This window comes from Podarcis bocagei, assembly GCF_964188305.1.
Source record: "Podarcis bocagei genome assembly, chromosome: 7".
Classification (NCBI taxonomy): Eukaryota; Metazoa; Chordata; class Lepidosauria; order Squamata; family Lacertidae; genus Podarcis; species Podarcis bocagei.
In genome coordinates, this window is record NC_138132.1 from 69,736,548 (window position 1) to 69,751,078 (window position 14,531).

Below are 14,531 nucleotides of genomic sequence, written 5' to 3' on the forward strand. Positions count from 1 at the left end.
GGAAGCTTTTAATGTTTGACGTATTAATATTTTTTTGGAAGCTGCCCAGAGTGGCTGGGGAAGCCCAGCCAGATGGGCAGGGTATAAATAATTTATTTTTATTTTTATTAGACACCCCCCAAGCCAAGGAGATAAGTAACTCTACAACTTCAGAAGTCATCTGAAGGGAAGTTTTTTTAAATGTTTCATGTTTTATTATATTTTTATCCAAGGTGACTGGGGCAGCCCAGTCAGATGGGAAGGGTATAAATAATAAAATTATTACTATTATTATTATTATGGAATAGGGCGTCTCAATTTTCTTCGATGAAATGTTGCAAGGTATTCCGATTAATGCTTTTTATAGGATATTGGACACGGTGCGAGTTTATGGCTGCCAAGTATTGGCCTGAAAGGAAGCGCAGCCGGCGTCAGGGAACTGCTGGAGGATGGAGCTTGCAAGTGTTAGAATGCAAAACGTGGACAGGTTCAGGCACGCAAGAAGGTGGGGGAAAGGGGAGCCCGGATGGCTCAGTTTAAGAGCACGGCGCTGATAAGGCCAAGGTTGCAGGTTCGATCCCTTGTAGGGGGGCAGCGGCGTATTACTGCATTGCAGCGGGTGGGACTAGATGACCCTCGGCTCCCTTCCAGCTTGACAGATTCTATGAAAGCGCATGGAGCGCGGAAGTTGCATTACAAGTAGTACGCAGGGGGGGGGGCAAGGGTTGCAGAGAGAGAGGGAGGGAGGGGAGAACTGGCCCTCCGCTGGACAACTGACCCGGCCGGGCTCTGTTCCCCAGGGAAGCAGGAAGTTGCAATCCAAAGTTGCAGAAGCGCCCTGCTCCTTCTTCCGCGGAGGGAAACGCTCCTGCGGAGGCGAGAGGCAGCGAGGAGGCGACGAGGTGAGGCTTTTGTGTGGTAGGGAGAGGAAAGACGGGGGAGGGAACCCAAGGAGGATTTGCACGAGAGGGAATGAAGGGGAAACGCGCCTCCCACGCGGTGGGGTCGTGGCTGATCCGTGCTGCGCGCTCGCGTCGTGCGGCCCAAAGTGCTGCAGGATCGCCAATGCAAGACCCCCCTTTAAAACCTCCCCCTCCCCCAGCTCTGGAAAAAAAGGGGGAAGGGGATGGCGTCGGCGTCGGGGTGCGGAGGCTGCCCATGCCCGGCCAGGCGTCAGTGGCGGCGTCAGCACTGCTGCAGCGGCTGCTCCTCCTGCGAGCAGTGAGTGGAGCGCAGCCGCAGCGGCAGCGGGGGGCGCGCCCGCGCTAGGGCGCAAGGCTGGCGGTGTCGGTGTCGGTGGGGAGCCCGGCGGAGGAAGGAACTTGTCCCTTCCCTCTGGACTCGCGCCCCCCGCAGATGTTGCACCCGGGGCGGCTGGTACCCCCCACGCTACGCCACTGCTCCTGACCTGTACTAGTTTCCTCCTTTCCGCTGCTGCCGGCCAGGGCTTTATGCCGCTTGGGGGGTGCTGCTTCCACCGCTTTTCCGCTGCGCCCCATCCTCCTTCCTTGCGATCGGCAACGCGCCACTGAGTGAAAGCCCCGTGGCTGTTCTTAAGAGCCGGTAGGCGTGCACGGGGCTCACTGATTTCTCCACTTCCCCCTCCCTGCTTCTTCTTCCGTGTTTCCATCTCCTTTTCACTACCAAGGCAGGCGTGCTGTGAGTGTTTTGTTTTGATCTACCTTGCTGCCCCTGCGCGCCCCGCTGTCCTCCTTCCCTTCCCAGTAGCCCTCATCTCCTCACTCTTCTGAATTGTTGTGTCAGGTTGCCAAGGATTCCGCAGCACCCCGCCTCTTTGGGTGATCATTCTTGAAGTTTTAGCGGCCATTTCTGGTAAGGGCCACTGTAAGGGCAGGTCGTCAGCACCATCTTAGTAGTGCACGTGGTTGAAGCGGGGGCGGCCATTTTGGAAAAGGCACGGGGTGTGGGCAGATTGTCGGCGCCATTTTGTTTGTGGTCACATGCTGAAGCCGGGGAGGCCATTTTGAGTGAGGCGCGGGTCACTGGCAGGATACTTTTACACATATTTAGCCTCACAAGTGCAGCTTTTTACACAGTTATAGCGGTTTTTATGTAGCGGTCTATTGTAGCTTATTAACACTGGGAATTAATTACTGAGTGCTGCTGTGCGGGACACCATATTGGTCAAGGGCAGAGTGTGGGCAGTCTGCCAGCACCATCTTGGCCACGTGCTGAAGCCAGGGCGGCCATTTTGAGTGAGGCGGGGGTTTCTGGCAGGATAATTCAAAACATATTTAGCTCCACAAACATACGTCTGTGTAGCTCCCGCCCTTGGTGATTAGGCAAGCAGTGTTTCGCATTGTACCTGGCAGAATTTAGAGTAAATTGCATTTAGAGTTAATTGAGTTAATTTTAGAGTTAATTGAGTTAATTGCATTTAGCCCGCGTAGCTTATTGACGCTGGGAATAAATTGCTAACTGCTAGAGCATTCATCCCTATTCTACGTATAGTTAGCTGGCTTGGTGTGCGTTATTTGGCAGTATAACAGACACTGTTTGATTTGTTAACGGAAAAATCTGAGGGCTCCCTTGGACAAAAAGTAAAGACACCAACCAGGATAACTTGGAGCAAAACAGCAGCCTGTAGGCTTGGCCTTTATTGAACTGTTGCAACAGGGTATTCCCTTCACTTGCAAGAGAGAGGAAAGACCCAGAAAGATGGTGTGCAAGACCTTATAAAAACTTTTGAAATTCCCCTCCTCTAGGTCAAGCCCACCCCCAGAAACATCATGCATACATTACAGAAAGGAGGGGTTGACATCATGCATACATTACAGAAAGGAGGGGTTGAGGAAGGAGTTGTGGTGGTAACCTGAGTGTCCTGTCACCTGGCTGGTTCCTCCTTTCCCCCTCCCCATGAGTACTTTCCAGGTGACAAAAGGGAGTTTGCAGTTTCCTGCCCCCAGAGGGAAGATCTGATTATTGTCCTTTGTTTCAGTCCATGCTGAATCCACTAACATATGCAAGTTCTTTGTCATTTTGATTGTCTTCTGTCTGGGATTATCAGGGCTGACATAGCAACTGGGCAGGGCTCCTGTGGATGTGCTGGTATGCTGAAGGGATTATGGCTGACCAGAACCAAGCCACCCTCCTTTGATAGTCCTTGTCACATGGAGTAAAATAAAATGGAACAGTGCAAATCCGATGTATGGTTGATTTTCTATGACTTTATAACAGAAATGTGGCGTATGTAGTGTGTGAGTGTGAGTGTGAGTGTGTGTGAAGTTTGTGGAAACAGAATAATTGGGGTGGGGGGTTCCTGCTACAGATTTACCGTAAATTTCGCTCTATAACACACAGATTTTTTCTCCTAAAAAGTAAGGTGAAATGTCTGTGCGTGTTATTGAGCGAATGTGTGGTCCCTGGAGCTGACTCGCCGGAGCGCAGAGGCAAAATAGACAAAAATAAGATCGGGCGGGCGGGCGGAGGGAAGAGGGAAGTCAGAAGCTTTCCTGCATTCTACCTCAGGGTCTTACTGCCCGCCCGCTTCTGTTGCTGCGTTTGCTCAAACTCAACAAAGAGCAGGGAATCCCCTGCCCTCCTGGCAAGCAGAGGGTTAAGGAAATGATCGCGTCCTTCCTTCTAATTCTTCCCTAGTCACACTGCCTGCAGGCTCCAGCCCACCACTTCCTCCTCTCCGTGCTCTAGGGACTCGCAGGCAGCCGAAAAGCATGCAGGTGGGAGAGAGAGGGGGGGGGCTGGCTTGGGTGGTGGTGGGGGGACGACTTTTGCTTTACAATGGTAGGTTTCTCATTTCTTTTCCAAAAGCAGAGAGCCCTGCCCCCAGGCCCCCTCCAAATTACAGCTTCTCCAAGCAATGTACTGCTGGAGGGAGACAGTATGCTTGTTTGGAAGAGAAACCCTGCTTCCCTGCTCGTAAGTAACAGCAGGCTGGATTGCAGAGTGAGACATGGAAATCTCTGGATTTATATGCTGTATATCAAATATCTTAATCTATACTTTCTACACGCGGCTGATAAATCAGAATCTCCTGAGCCAGGAGGATTACAGCATCTCTCCTCTCCCCTTCATTAAAAGCCTAATACTCTTCTTTGAAGAAGTATAACGTGAGAATGTTTTTTATATATATATTTTTAAAGTTCTTTTCCTCATTGTGTGCTATACACTGATAATTGCTGCCACAATAACAATTGATTGAAAATGGAATTTAGTCTCCCCCCCCCATAGAGAGCTGTTCTTCAAATGTTTAGCCTTAATACAATGGCTGATGTAATACCCTTCTGCTTCACTAGGCATTTTATATAGGGACATTAAAATTGATTTTCTACATCTTGGCAGATGAAAAAAAGTGTGTTACATGCCCTATTGCCCAAAAGTGTGCAAGCACAGAGCAAAGGTTGCAGTGACAGAGGTGGCCAAAAAATACTGCAAATAAAAAAGAAATCATACTTTGTATATCCTGTCTGGCTTGGGGGGGGGGGACTTTTGCTTTCCTTCCCTCCCCATTTAAAACGTGGTGACAAAGCACGGATCCACATGGATCCTCAGGATTTTTGCATTGGGTCACCCCAAATTCACCATCAGATCACATTACATGTCCATGGCTACAGTCTGTACCAAAAAAATCACGCACCCACTGTTGCCTGGGGCTGCAATGGTGCAAAAGCGTGGTTACAAAGCATGGATCCACAGGATCTTTGCACTGGGTCACCCCAAATTCACCATCAGATAACATAGCATGTCCATGGCTACAGCCTGCACCAAAAAAATCACGCACCCACTGTTGCCTAGGGTCGCAGTGGTGCAAAAACGTGGTTACAAAGCATGGATCCACATGGATCCTCAGGATTTTTGCATTGGGCTACTCCAAACTCACTGTCAGATCACATGTCTGTGGCCACAGCATGAACCACAAAAATCATACATCCACTGTTTCATTTAGAATATTTTTTTCTTGTTTTCCTCCTCTAAAAACTACGTGCGTGTTATGGTCTGGTGCGTGTTATAGAGCGAAAAATATGGTAATTGCTATTATTTTACAGGGTTATTTTTCTGTTCTGGTATAGTGTAAGTGGCTTCTATGCTGTTGGTGCTAAAGTGCTGAGTGCTGCAAATAATTAAGTGTCTTTTATGCTGTTGGGGCACAGTGCCTGGTATAGTGGAGATTATTTGGCAGTGGTTAGTTAAGCCCTCTCCTTCATTCAGGAAGTTGAACTAATAGCCTCTATAAATATAAACGTCCTCACTCACTGGGATTGGGGTTTTGCTTGAACCAATTGGTTAGGAAAATTTAATTTGAGCTTACTGGTTAGGATTAACAATTCAATATATAGTTAAAAGCTAATAATAGCAGTATTTGATTTATATAATAAATAAATAAATAAATAAATAAAATAATAATTAAAAAAAAATTAATTCTTTTACTTAATAGAGCAAGTGGGTCTTACTAGCTTTATTGAATTAAGTCACAGCTGCACCGGCGTAGGTATTATTAGAATAGGTCCTGCCAACGTCTAGTGGTTCTGAACTAGCTTTTACTGGTTTAAGTTACAGCTGCACCAGCGTAGGTATTTCTTGGAATTAGTTCTGCTAACATCTAAAGAGTTAAGTAACGGCTAAGCCAGTGTTGAGATTATTGAACTTTGTTGCAGCTTGCATTTCTATTTTAAGTTGAACCTTAGCCAGTGCCGATAGTACTGAACTTGGCAGCCAGTACCAAGTTATTTGCATGTGTCTGCCTGGTTTCTGCTAACTCGAAAGTTCATTCAGGACCACCAGGGGGATGGCTATTTGCTTGCTGCAGACACAGTGACAAGGGCAGTGACCTGGAAAAGCTGGCGGATATGTGGGATGGGCCTCATCATGGTCACACATCCAAAACTGCTGATGCCCTCACGGGTGGTAGGGATCTCTGTTGTGCACCGGTGCCAGCGGGGTTCTCCAGGCTCCCAGTAGTAAATCATCTTGTAGCGCTGGGTTAAGTCTTCCCCACCCAACACATAGATCCGCTTCCCGCAGGAGACTACCCCTGCGTTGGCAACCCCACGCGGCAGTTTGGGCATACCAATGTTGCCACTAATTTTGCCAGTCTCGTTGACTAAGAAGCACTTGTGAGAGCTGTGGCGGTTCTCGGGGATGAGGAGCCCTTCAACCCTGTCCCGCATTTTCTTCTCGGTGTATCCCCCGATCACATAGATCCCCCTGTCCCCAGCCACAGCTCCTGCACCAAAGAAACCCGTCGACAGAGGCACCTGAGTCCATGTGTTGGAGCTGGTCTCGTAGATCAGGAAGCCTTTGTGGAACAGCCACTGGCGAGAAACTCCCGTGGCGCCGCCAAGGAGGTACAGCTTGTTCTGGAAGACGCTTGAGGCCGGGTGGCTCAGGGCAAACGGGAGCTTTGCAATCGTAGCCCACGTCCCTGTCGTGAGGTCAAAAGCCTCAGCCGAGTTGAGGAAGCTTTGGAACTGACACCATCCCCCCATGGCGTAGAGCTTCTGGTTGTGGAACAGGAAGCCATGTGCAGCCCTGGGCACAGTCATGGGTGTGAGCTGCAGCCACTGGTTTCTGAAAGAGCTGAACTCATAGACAGCGGTGGAGTAAGAGTTCTTACAGATGCCTCCAGAGACATAGATCTTCTCACCAGCTGTGGCGCAACACGCATGCGTCAAGGACTGCAGGCCGGGAAGCTTCTCCCACAGTTCGGTCTGTGGGTCATAGCAGCCCATGTGGGCCTCTTCACTCTCCAGCTCCTGGTACTCACACATCTGGGTGTCGATGCACAGGATGTGCGGCTTGTACATGCCCTGCCGGAGGCCCTTGATGTGGCGAAACCTCTCCTCGCCATCCAGCACCTTCCACTCGAGCCTGAGGTCCTTCCACTTCTCCAAGTCCCTCTGTAGTTCGACTTGCTCCTCCGGACTGAAGAGTGGGAAGCGGACATGGCGCATCAGGTCTCCTAGCAAAGGGCCATGCTTGCTGGATTGCCCTTGCACCCAGAGTCGCACAGCCCGATAGACCTTGATCTCTGAAGCCACTTCAAGGTTGCTGGAGGATATCAGGGTGATGAGTGTGCTGAGGTCCAGCTGGCGGAAACTCTCATGCTCGCAGACCTGGCTGAATTTTCGGGTGAGGAAGCGTATGACCGCATGGAGGAAGGCAGGACTCTTATCCGTCCTTGCCAAAGAATACATCTCAAAGCAGTTCTGCACAGAGAGATTTTTCCCGAGGAACCTGGAAGGCGAAAGAAGGAACAGGAAGGCCTGTGGAGCAGAGGAACCAGCATGACTCCCACCATGAAACCTGGTGGTTAGCCTCAGGACCGCCAAATGGCCACCCAATTGGAAGGCTTTGAAAGAGGATTAGACAAATTCATAAGGCTGCCAATGGCTACCCTCCATGATGGTTCTGTTGTTCTAACTCCCCTGTTGGAGCCAGTATGCCTCTGAATTCCTGCTTCTGGGAATCACAACTGGGAAGAATGCTCTTGAACCCACGTCCTGCTTGTGAGTTTCCTATCTAGACATGTGGATGGCCACTCTGAGATCCGGGTGGACTGGATGATCCAGCAGGAATTTGCTTATGGGAAAATGCATGCTAATATGGCAACCCGCTGTTTCATGATTTTACATTACCGTATTTTTCGTCCCATAGGATGCTCCGTCCCATAGGACGCACCTAGTTTTTTTGGGGGGAAATAAAGGAAAAATTGATTTCTGCGGGACCTCCCGCAGGGCTGCCTAGGCTGCGGATGTGTTCCCGAAGCGCCGGGTGCTGTGCTTTCAGCGCGCCCGGCGCTCCGGGAAGCAAGCTGCTATCCGCAGCCTAGACAGCCCTGCGGGAACTCCCGCAGGGCTGCCTAGGCTGTGGATGTCTTCCTGAAGCCTGGAGAGCGAGAGGGGTCGGTGTGCACCGACCCCTCTTGCTCTCCAAGCTTCAGCGAAAGCCTGCATTCGCCCCATAGGACGCACCCAGATTTCCCCTTCATTTTAGGAGGGGAAAAAGTGCGTCCTATAGGGCAAAAAATATGGTAGTCCTGAAGATCCTTTGGCCATGTAACAAATACTGGGAAGCTGTGTTGAATGAAGCAATCCCATAGTTGTATCCATAGTCCAAGGGCCTTGACAAAGACTCTCTAAATTGCAGCAAAAACTGGTTGGAGACTCCTTTGGATTTCTCTATGGATATAACTCTTATAATCATAAAAAACACCAGAATTTTGTAGACATTTTTAGATTCTCCATTTGTGTCCATATTCAATGTTCCATGAGACAGCAACAACAGATTTCGAAGCTGTCTCTTTGCAGCAGTTCTTCATTATCCCTCACTCCTCATTCCAAATTTAGCTAAAGCAGGTGTGACTAACTTGTGACCTTACTTTATTTTTCAGCCTTGAGTCCCTAAATGTTTTTTGAACTACAACTTCCATCATCCCCAGCCAGGATAGTCAATGGTAGGGATGTTGGGAGCTGTAGTTCTGAAGCTCCAAGGTTGAAGGACCTTGCTTCAAATGATGCTGAACTCCAGTTCCCATCACCCTTGACCATTGATGGGAATGATGGGGTCTGGTGGTCCAGTAGCACTACAGGTTCTCCATTCCTGGGCTAAAAGAATCCTGATAAGATATTATGCACTACAAGCATAAGAAGAGTCCTGCTGGATCAGACCAATGGTCCCTCTAGGCCACCCTCCTGTTTTCACAGTGGGCAACCAGATGTCCATGGGCAGCAGATAAGCAGGACTTGAAGGGAAGAGCACTCTGGCATGCAGAAGTATGCTGCTTCCAATAGTGGAAGTAGAACATAACCATCAGGATTAGTGGCACTGATAGCCTGATCCTCCACAAATTTATCTCTTTTAAAGCCACCCAAGTTGGAATTTGCATGCTCATGGTGTGATGTACATTGCACCTGTCAAATTGTGGAACTGCATGCACAGTCATGGTGTGAGAAGAAAGATGCAGTGACTTACCTACAGCAGAGGTTCTGCAGCGGTATGATCTGTAAGCGGTTGGCCGCAGCAAAGAGGTGCGGCGCCAGCTCAGGGGTGAGTGTTATGTCCTCTGTGTAGATATATTTCAGAATGTTTTCGACGACGAATGGAGACACCTCCTGAAGCAGAACTTCTTTCCCACCAGATTCTTTCCAGGTATTGATGAAAATGTCCCGAAAGTAGGGGCTAATAGCTGCTAGCAGCGCTCTGCAGGGAAGGAAAGAGAGAACTGCAATTGCTGGAGGCCAAGTTCAAACCCTTGGAAGGTTGCTTGCCATGGACTGGCTGGATGCAGAGGACTGGTAGGAGGCACCAACTGGGGAACCTCAAGGGAAGAAGGCTCAGAGCCCGGGGAGTGGTGGTGGAATGATGATGAGTGGTCAGAGGGAGAAGAGGGAGCAGATTGAGAGAAGGAGGTGCTGGGAGCTGAAGAGGGAATGGTTTAGTGAGTGGGAGGAGACTGTGGAAGACAGCAGTCCAGAAGCAGAGGCAGAATTGGAGGCTGGAGAGGAGAAGGGGCCAAGAGGCAGAGATGAGTCAGGCTGGGGATGAAGCCAGGCTGTCTTTCCCTCTTGCTGTGACCATCTCTCCCTCCCCCCCACCCCGTCTCTCAGAACCCAAAGGGATATGAAGAGGGTGGAGCAAAGACATGCAAGACCTCAAATTGCTTGAGAAGGAACCAGTGGAGGAGGAGACTTAGAGAGCTGTGGGACAGTGGGGACCTTCAGTCCTGGCAAGTGATTTTCCTTGAGGTAATAGCTACCGGGTAGAGTTGTGTTCACTAGGCTTGAACTGCTTGGTTTCTCTGAATCAAGAGTTAACTTCCTGACACCGTGTGACTTATTACTGACCTACTCCTGACTCCCACCCCTTGACATTGCTGAGAATGGAATATGACCTTAAGGTTGAAAAAATGTTCCCTGCCCTCACCTACTTGATCCCCCCCCCTTTTCTTTTTAAAGGCAGATGAACCTGAGATGCTCTTTGTGCAACCTTTACATTCAAACAATGAGTTCTGGGCAGCCTTCATGTTGCTCAGAAAAATCAAGGCCTACCTGTGGCAAGGGAATCTTTGTCCATCAGCTATGAGGGTGGCATCATAGAGCAGCTCTTCCTCATACATCTCTGCTAGACCTGGAGTCAGGGAGAGGGGAGGAAGTCAGGGAGACAACAGCTGGTCATTTGATAAGATGGCCCTAGTTCTTTGGCATAAGAGGTCTTGGGGGTTACCTTGGGTTAAGCCGAGAGGTCTTGGTTTGAAGGTTTCTGGCTGCTCCCCTTTATGACTGGAACTCATGATGAGCAGGATGAAGGAAGTAGATGAGAGGGGAAGGGGAAGCTGTCATGAGAGAGAGAGAGAGATCAGTTATACAGTTGTATAGAATCTTAGAATTGTAGAGTTGTAAGGGACCCCAAAGGTCATCTACTCCAACTTCTTGCAATGCAGGAATCACAACAGAAGAATTCCTGACAGGTGGCCATTCAACTTCTGCTTAAAAGCTTCCAATGAAGGGGACTTTGCCACTTCCCAGATAGTCTGTTCTGTAGTGACAAATAGGGATGGATAGATCAGTCCCTTTCCATTCCATGGCATTTCTGCATGATTTCAAAAATAGGTGCACTTAATCTCATTCTGTGAAGATCTTCTTCTTAAAAAAATATATTTCAAAATAATGTTTAAATTCTATGTATTGCAATTTTTGATACACATTTCCTCCCTAAAAATGCACAGCTGTTAATTTTCCCACTACAATGCATATTTTCATATGCAATACCCCAAAAAATGTGGGATTCTGTTTTGGGGGAGTTACACATCTCCTTATTAAAAAATTACAGGTTTCAATGGATTTTCTTTTTAACTGAACAGCAGTTTGAATGACAGCTGTGTTTAGTTCCATGTACTTGCCTCAGAATGACAAATTTAGCCAGTTTGCCTAAAATGTGTACAGAACAAGAATTTCCTCTATCCCTGATGGCCAGCATTAAAGAGAGTTCAGGATGAAATTAGCTTATAACATGGGGAAAAATTCCCCAAGATTTTTGAGCAAAAATGAGACTTGCTGCAAATGGTGCTAGAACAGCCAGCAGGCACTATTGACTGAAAGTGATTTCTGGATTCATTTTCAATCTGGATTCCAGCCAAGGCTTCCTGTGCTACATCCCTCACGGGCCCCTCTTCTTCAGGTTATCTGCTTGGCCGCAACATTTCATTCAGTTGTGGTAACATGAATGGCTTGCATGAAGGGAGGAGTGTGTGTTTGTGAAGCTCTGGGTAACTGATTCTACCCCAGGGAAGAGTGACCACAGTGTTAAGGAACTTGTGAAGTTTTCACACAAAGGACATCACCATCAATGGCAGAAGATGCTGCCCACCTGCATATGCCCCTCTCACCTCCTCTCCTCAAGAGGGCCTGCTCTTCAAGTCACTGTTGCGGCCCCATGCCATCTCTGGGGCCTCTTGCTCAAGGTGAGTGCCTGTTGTTGATGAAGGCCTGCCAGGGACACTCTGAAGTGCAGCTATTGTGACATCAACTGTGCATGTTGTCCATTGGGTGCTGAGAAGGAGAGAGAGCACGTATGTCCTAATGGCTGGTGGGCAATCCAGCCTCAAGTAGACACTGGGTCTAGGGCCATGGTGGTTTGTGCCCATTGGAACCTCTAGGGTGGAAGGCAGGGAGCCAACAGCAGGTGGCGCCAGAGCCGATGATAGACAGAGGCAACTAATTCTAGATTTTTCTCCAGCCTCTTCCCTGCTGAGTTCTACAAAGGCAAATGTTAGACCTGGGAAGAGGAGGAAGCCAACAGCCAAGGGTCATCTCTGGTTTTAAGTAAAAGGGAGTGCAGGTAAATGAAAGGTGGGCAAACAGGGGAAGAATAATTCTGGAAGGAAGAAGAAGAAGAGTTTGGATTCGATATCCCGCTTTTTCACTACCCGAAGGAGTCTCAAAGCGGCTAACATTCTCCTTTCCCTTCCTCCCCCACAACAAACACTCTGTGAGGTGAGTGGGGCTGAGAGACTTCAGAGAAGTGTGACTAGCCCAAGGTCACCCAGCAGCTGCATGTGGAGGAGCAGAGACGCCAACCCGGTTCCCCAGATTACGAGACTACCGCTCTTAACCACTACACCACACTGGCTCTCAAGAGTTGTTGGGCATGGGAGTCCACTAACGTTGAGCGAACACCCTGATGGGGAAAAAGCTTCTGCCTTCTCCAGATCTGAGCAACTGGTTATTACATTTCCAGACCACTAGTTTCCTGATAGCCCGGCCTTCACCTTGTCAATCCATCCATCTGGCTCTGAGGTACTATTAGAAGTTGGGCATGTGTCTCTGCCAGGGTCCTACTCGAGTGTAGGATGAGCTCCTGACAGGTACCTCCTACTGTCACCCTAAATGCTTCCCTCCCTCAGCCCATAAAGACTGTTTTTACCCAGAGCCAGAATAACTAATGTAAACATTTTAAGAGCAATTGCAGGAGGTTCGCCACTCCCCACATGAGAATGATATTAGTTCAGCCTTTCCCAACTCGATCCATTAAGTCAGGGACGGTATATTGGGATGTTGCAGGAAATCATTGCTGTTTTGAGGTGCGCAGCAATGTTCCTTTCATGTCTAGAAAGGCTTTGAGGGTTACTTCTGTTCCTATCCTGTTATCCCATAAAATAGTGGTTTCTCACAGATTTTATGTCACCATGCGGGAATCTTAATATTTAAGATAGGCTTCTGCTGAACCCAAACTTAGAATTTGACTGTTTTGGCTGCCTGCCCAGGTGTCTTCCAGTTTGGTGGGTAGCTGATGTGTTATCCCAGAAACTATGTTATACACAAAAGTGTACAAGCCCCGAGAACACCTCTTCTGGTGGAATGTCTATGAAATGCTATCCACCGAGAGTGCTGTGTACCAGCCAAGCTCCACCTTCAGGACTCATGACCATTGCTGATAGGGTTCACAGCAATCTGAGGGATGTAAGCTAATTGCAGTGCTTTGTGGTTTTCTTTGGGCTGTGCAATAACATCTTTAGCCTACACCCCATTTGTGTGTTCATTGGGTTCCGAAGTACCAAAAAACCTCTGTCCCATTGCAGAATGGGTGGTGAACTTTCAGCCTTCCATATATTGCTGGGCATTTTAAGAGGGGTTCACGTACCACGTTCAACTGATGTCAGTCCAACCTTCCCTAACCTGATCTGCTAAATCAGGGATGGGGTTCTTGCAGCCCTCCAAATATCATTGGACTTCTGTCAACCACAGCCAGCATGGCAAATGGTCAGGGATAATGAGAGTTAGAGAGTCTGAGAACACCTAGAGAGCTCTAGGTTAGGGAAGGTTGTATTAGTCCACAACCTTCCTTTAAGCTGAATGCTTCAAGTGTGTTGCCTACCACCAGAAAAAACCAATTACTAGTACAGATACTTCGTTAATTCTTCTTATTTTTAACAAGCTATATTCATTTGTTTCAAAAATATTTGCAAACAACTCCAAATAAGGTTTCGGCTACAGGTCCTCTCTGGTGTCCCTGGGACCTTCTGCATGCAAAACGTCTTCTACCAATGAGTTCTGGTCCGTCTTCCAAATATGAAGTAAGATGCTAGACCTAATGGTTCTAAATAAAGGGCTGATTTAAATAGGAAGCTGCCTCATACCAAGCCAGGTCATGTGCCCATTTATCTTAGACTGGCAGCAGTTCTCCTGGGCTTTAGGTAGGAATCTTTACCAGCCCTACCTGGATATGCCGGGGATTGAACCAGACATTCTGCATATAGAACAGATGCTCTGCCATTGAACTGTGACCCTTTCCATTGTTTTCACATGACATGATGTCAGCTCCATCACTGCTGTTTCTATAAACTGTTAAATTTGAAGCATTTGAGCAGCTGCAAAGTAATTGTGAAGAGAATTAGACACCACCATCAAGGTTGGGGGTTGCGTTTGAGACTTTATTGCATTAAGTATGAGCTATAGGCCAGCAGCAAGGATGAATGAGAAGACGCCACCTTCTTCCAGAGATGGGTAGAAGCTGAAGACTGCAGCTGACTGCTCATGGGGATTCCTCCTTCACACCTTTCTGGTCATTTCCTTAAGGAGAGGAAACAGAAATCCAGCATGAAAATCTGGACTGATTCAGTTCCTTCCTCCCCATATCTCTAAAGCCCAACTTCCCCGTGTATTGGTAATTCATTAAACAAGCATAATGGTCTGAGAATCTTTTCATTTATTGACTTATCTGCATAGGGACTTATCTGCATAGGGAACCAGACAGAGGGCCTTCTCGGTAGTGGCACCCGCCCTGTGGAACGCCCTCCCATCAGATGTCAAAGAGATAAATAATTACCTGACATTCAGAAGACATCTTAAGGCAGCCCTGTTCAGGGAAGTTTTTAATATGTAATGCTGTACTGTTTTTAACACTGATTGGGAGCCGCCCAGAGTGGCTGGGGAAACTCAGCCAGATGGGCGGGGTATAAATAATAAATTTATTATTATTATTATTATTATTATTATTATTATTATTATTATTATTGATAAAATACTTAAACAAAGGAACTCTGCTGTGGTTGTATGTACAATTGCTTCAGGATTAAT

The 14,531-nt window shown here is 48.0% G+C and overlaps 1 protein-coding gene and 1 long non-coding RNA gene across 2 annotated transcripts; one reads left to right on the forward strand and one right to left on the reverse strand.

Annotated features, from left to right (window-relative positions):
* Positions 1-5,687: 5,687 nt before the first annotated feature.
* Positions 5,688-10,288, reverse strand: LOC308590214 (kelch-like protein 38). Its single transcript, XM_081199988.1, has 4 exons — positions 10,180-10,288; positions 10,005-10,083; positions 8,929-9,156; positions 5,688-7,191 (listed from the first exon to the last, which is right to left on the reverse strand). The coding sequence occupies exons 1-4, from the start codon at positions 10,244-10,246 to the stop codon at positions 5,748-5,750; spliced, it is 1,818 nt and encodes a 605-aa protein (XP_081056114.1). The 5' UTR covers positions 10,247-10,288; the 3' UTR covers positions 5,688-5,747.
* A 1,261-nt stretch (positions 10,289-11,549) lies between these two features.
* On the forward strand, positions 11,550-14,151 carry LOC308591167. The gene is made up of 2 exons (XR_014010015.1): positions 11,550-11,793; positions 13,436-14,151. It is a non-coding gene; the product is annotated as an uncharacterized lncRNA (long non-coding RNA).
* The last annotated feature ends 380 nt before the right edge of the window (positions 14,152-14,531 follow it).

Excerpts from the sequence above, each read along its gene's own strand:
- LOC308590214 (XM_081199988.1), bottom strand. The coding sequence starts at position 10,246 with ATGAGTTCCAGTCATAAAGGGGAGCAGCCAGAAACCTTCAAACCAAGA. Across the intron at positions 10,084-10,179 it reads ACCTCTCGGCTTAACCCAAG|GTCTAGCAGAGATGTATGAG; the intron begins GTAACCCCCAAG and ends CCCTGACTCCAG. Across the intron at positions 7,192-8,928 it reads CTGCAGAACCTCTGCTGTAG|GTTCCTCGGGAAAAATCTCT; the intron begins GTAAGTCACTGC and ends TTCGCCTTCCAG.